The 1,391-nt window shown below is 57.2% G+C and overlaps 1 protein-coding gene across 1 annotated transcript in view; it reads right to left on the bottom strand.

Moving 5' to 3' along the window:
• Positions 1-663: 663 nt before the first annotated feature.
• Positions 664-1,391, bottom strand: part of DFNB31 (deafness, autosomal recessive 31) — a 90,084-nt gene continuing 89,356 nt past the window's right edge. The window contains 1 exon segment of the mRNA XM_009888092.1: positions 664-885. Within this exon segment, the coding sequence (XP_009886394.1) occupies positions 703-885 (183 nt within the window). The 3' untranslated portion in view covers positions 664-702.

The raw sequence follows: 1,391 nt of genomic DNA, 5'->3' as shown, positions 1-1,391 counted from the left end.
CCGGGACGTGAATGGGGATGGGATAGGGATGGGGATAGGATGGGGATGGATGGAGACGTGATGGCAGTGAGGGATCCCCCCTGTGGGGATGGGGCATTTTTGCCCATCACCAACCCCCCCACCTGCCCTGCCGGTGCTGGGGTGCCCCATAAGCATCCCTGCCCCTCACCTCCCTACCCCCCCGTCCCAGCCCTGAAGAAACCCCCACAAACCCAGCCTTTTTCTAACCTGATAGATTTATTGAAAAATTAAAAGCACAAGCTCTGTATATATAAATATGACGACATTGCCAGCAATTTACAAGGCCTCCGGTTGCTCTCTCCGCATCCCCACCCGTGGCCCATGCCACCCGCCTGGGCACGGGGTCAAACACCTGAGGGAGCAGCGACCACCCGAAAAACCCTCCTGCCTGAGCCATGGGCCCCCGCCCCCCCCCCCTAAGAGAGGACAGAGATGAAGACTTTAAGGGACGTGCACTGATTTCTGCCCGTTCTCAGCCTGCCCTACCCAGGCAGTGAGAGTCTGCGGTGGGGGGGGACGGACATTTGGGGGGACGAGATGGGGGTGTCTGTACGTGCAGGGTAGCGCAGCGGGCGAGGGCTCTGGGTGGTGGGATGCTGCTTTCACACCTCAGCGCTGCCTTTCATCCCCGTTCAGGTGCTGCCCATCCCAAGCCACGCTCCCAAAAACCCATTGGGGTTCCTAAAGGGCGACGTTGAATTCTGTGACCAAGAAATCAATGTAGTCCTTTTCCTTCAGCTTAAAGGCTTCAGCGATGATACGGGCGGCTTCCCGATGCTCTTTGCCCCGTAGCCCCGTGCCGTTCACCTCCAAAATGACGTGGCCCACCTTCAGCTTCCCGCAGTTGTGCGCCGAGCCTCCGCGCTGCGGGAAAGAGGTGGTCAGCTCGTGGTCCCACCAACCCCTTGGTTCAACCCAGGGATGAAATACAGGCGGTTTTGAGGAAAACGTGAAATGAAATACTTCACATATAAGAAAGAGGGGATGAATTTGGCTTCCCTCCTGCTTGCTCCTGGAGTGCAGCGCCAGCTGGGATGGCCAAGAATAACCAAGGCTCAGTCAGCTCGGCTTTTCTTTTGCTGTAAATAACTTGAATTTTGCCCCAAGTAAACAACAGAAGAAACAGTGCGGGGAGACGGCTCCCTGAGGGCTCGGTTCCCCAGCTATCATCCACCATTCCCCCTCCCCAATCCTCTATCTGAGCAGAAAAAGGGAGTTTCCAGACGTCTGGAGACAGCAGCCAAGCTTTGGGGGCTGCCCAGACCCTCTCTGAAATGTCTGCAGCATATCCTTGGCTCCCAGGACGTGCTTTATGGTATGGGATCACCCACGGGACATGGACGCAATCCTCAGCATATCCCGCCCCCCCC

This window comes from Charadrius vociferus, unplaced genomic scaffold (assembly GCF_000708025.1).
Source record: "Charadrius vociferus isolate BGI_N301 unplaced genomic scaffold, ASM70802v2 scaffold56, whole genome shotgun sequence".
NCBI lineage: Eukaryota > Metazoa > Chordata > Aves > Charadriiformes > Charadriidae > Charadrius > Charadrius vociferus.
This window is presented reverse-complemented; position numbering and strand designations above follow the sequence as displayed.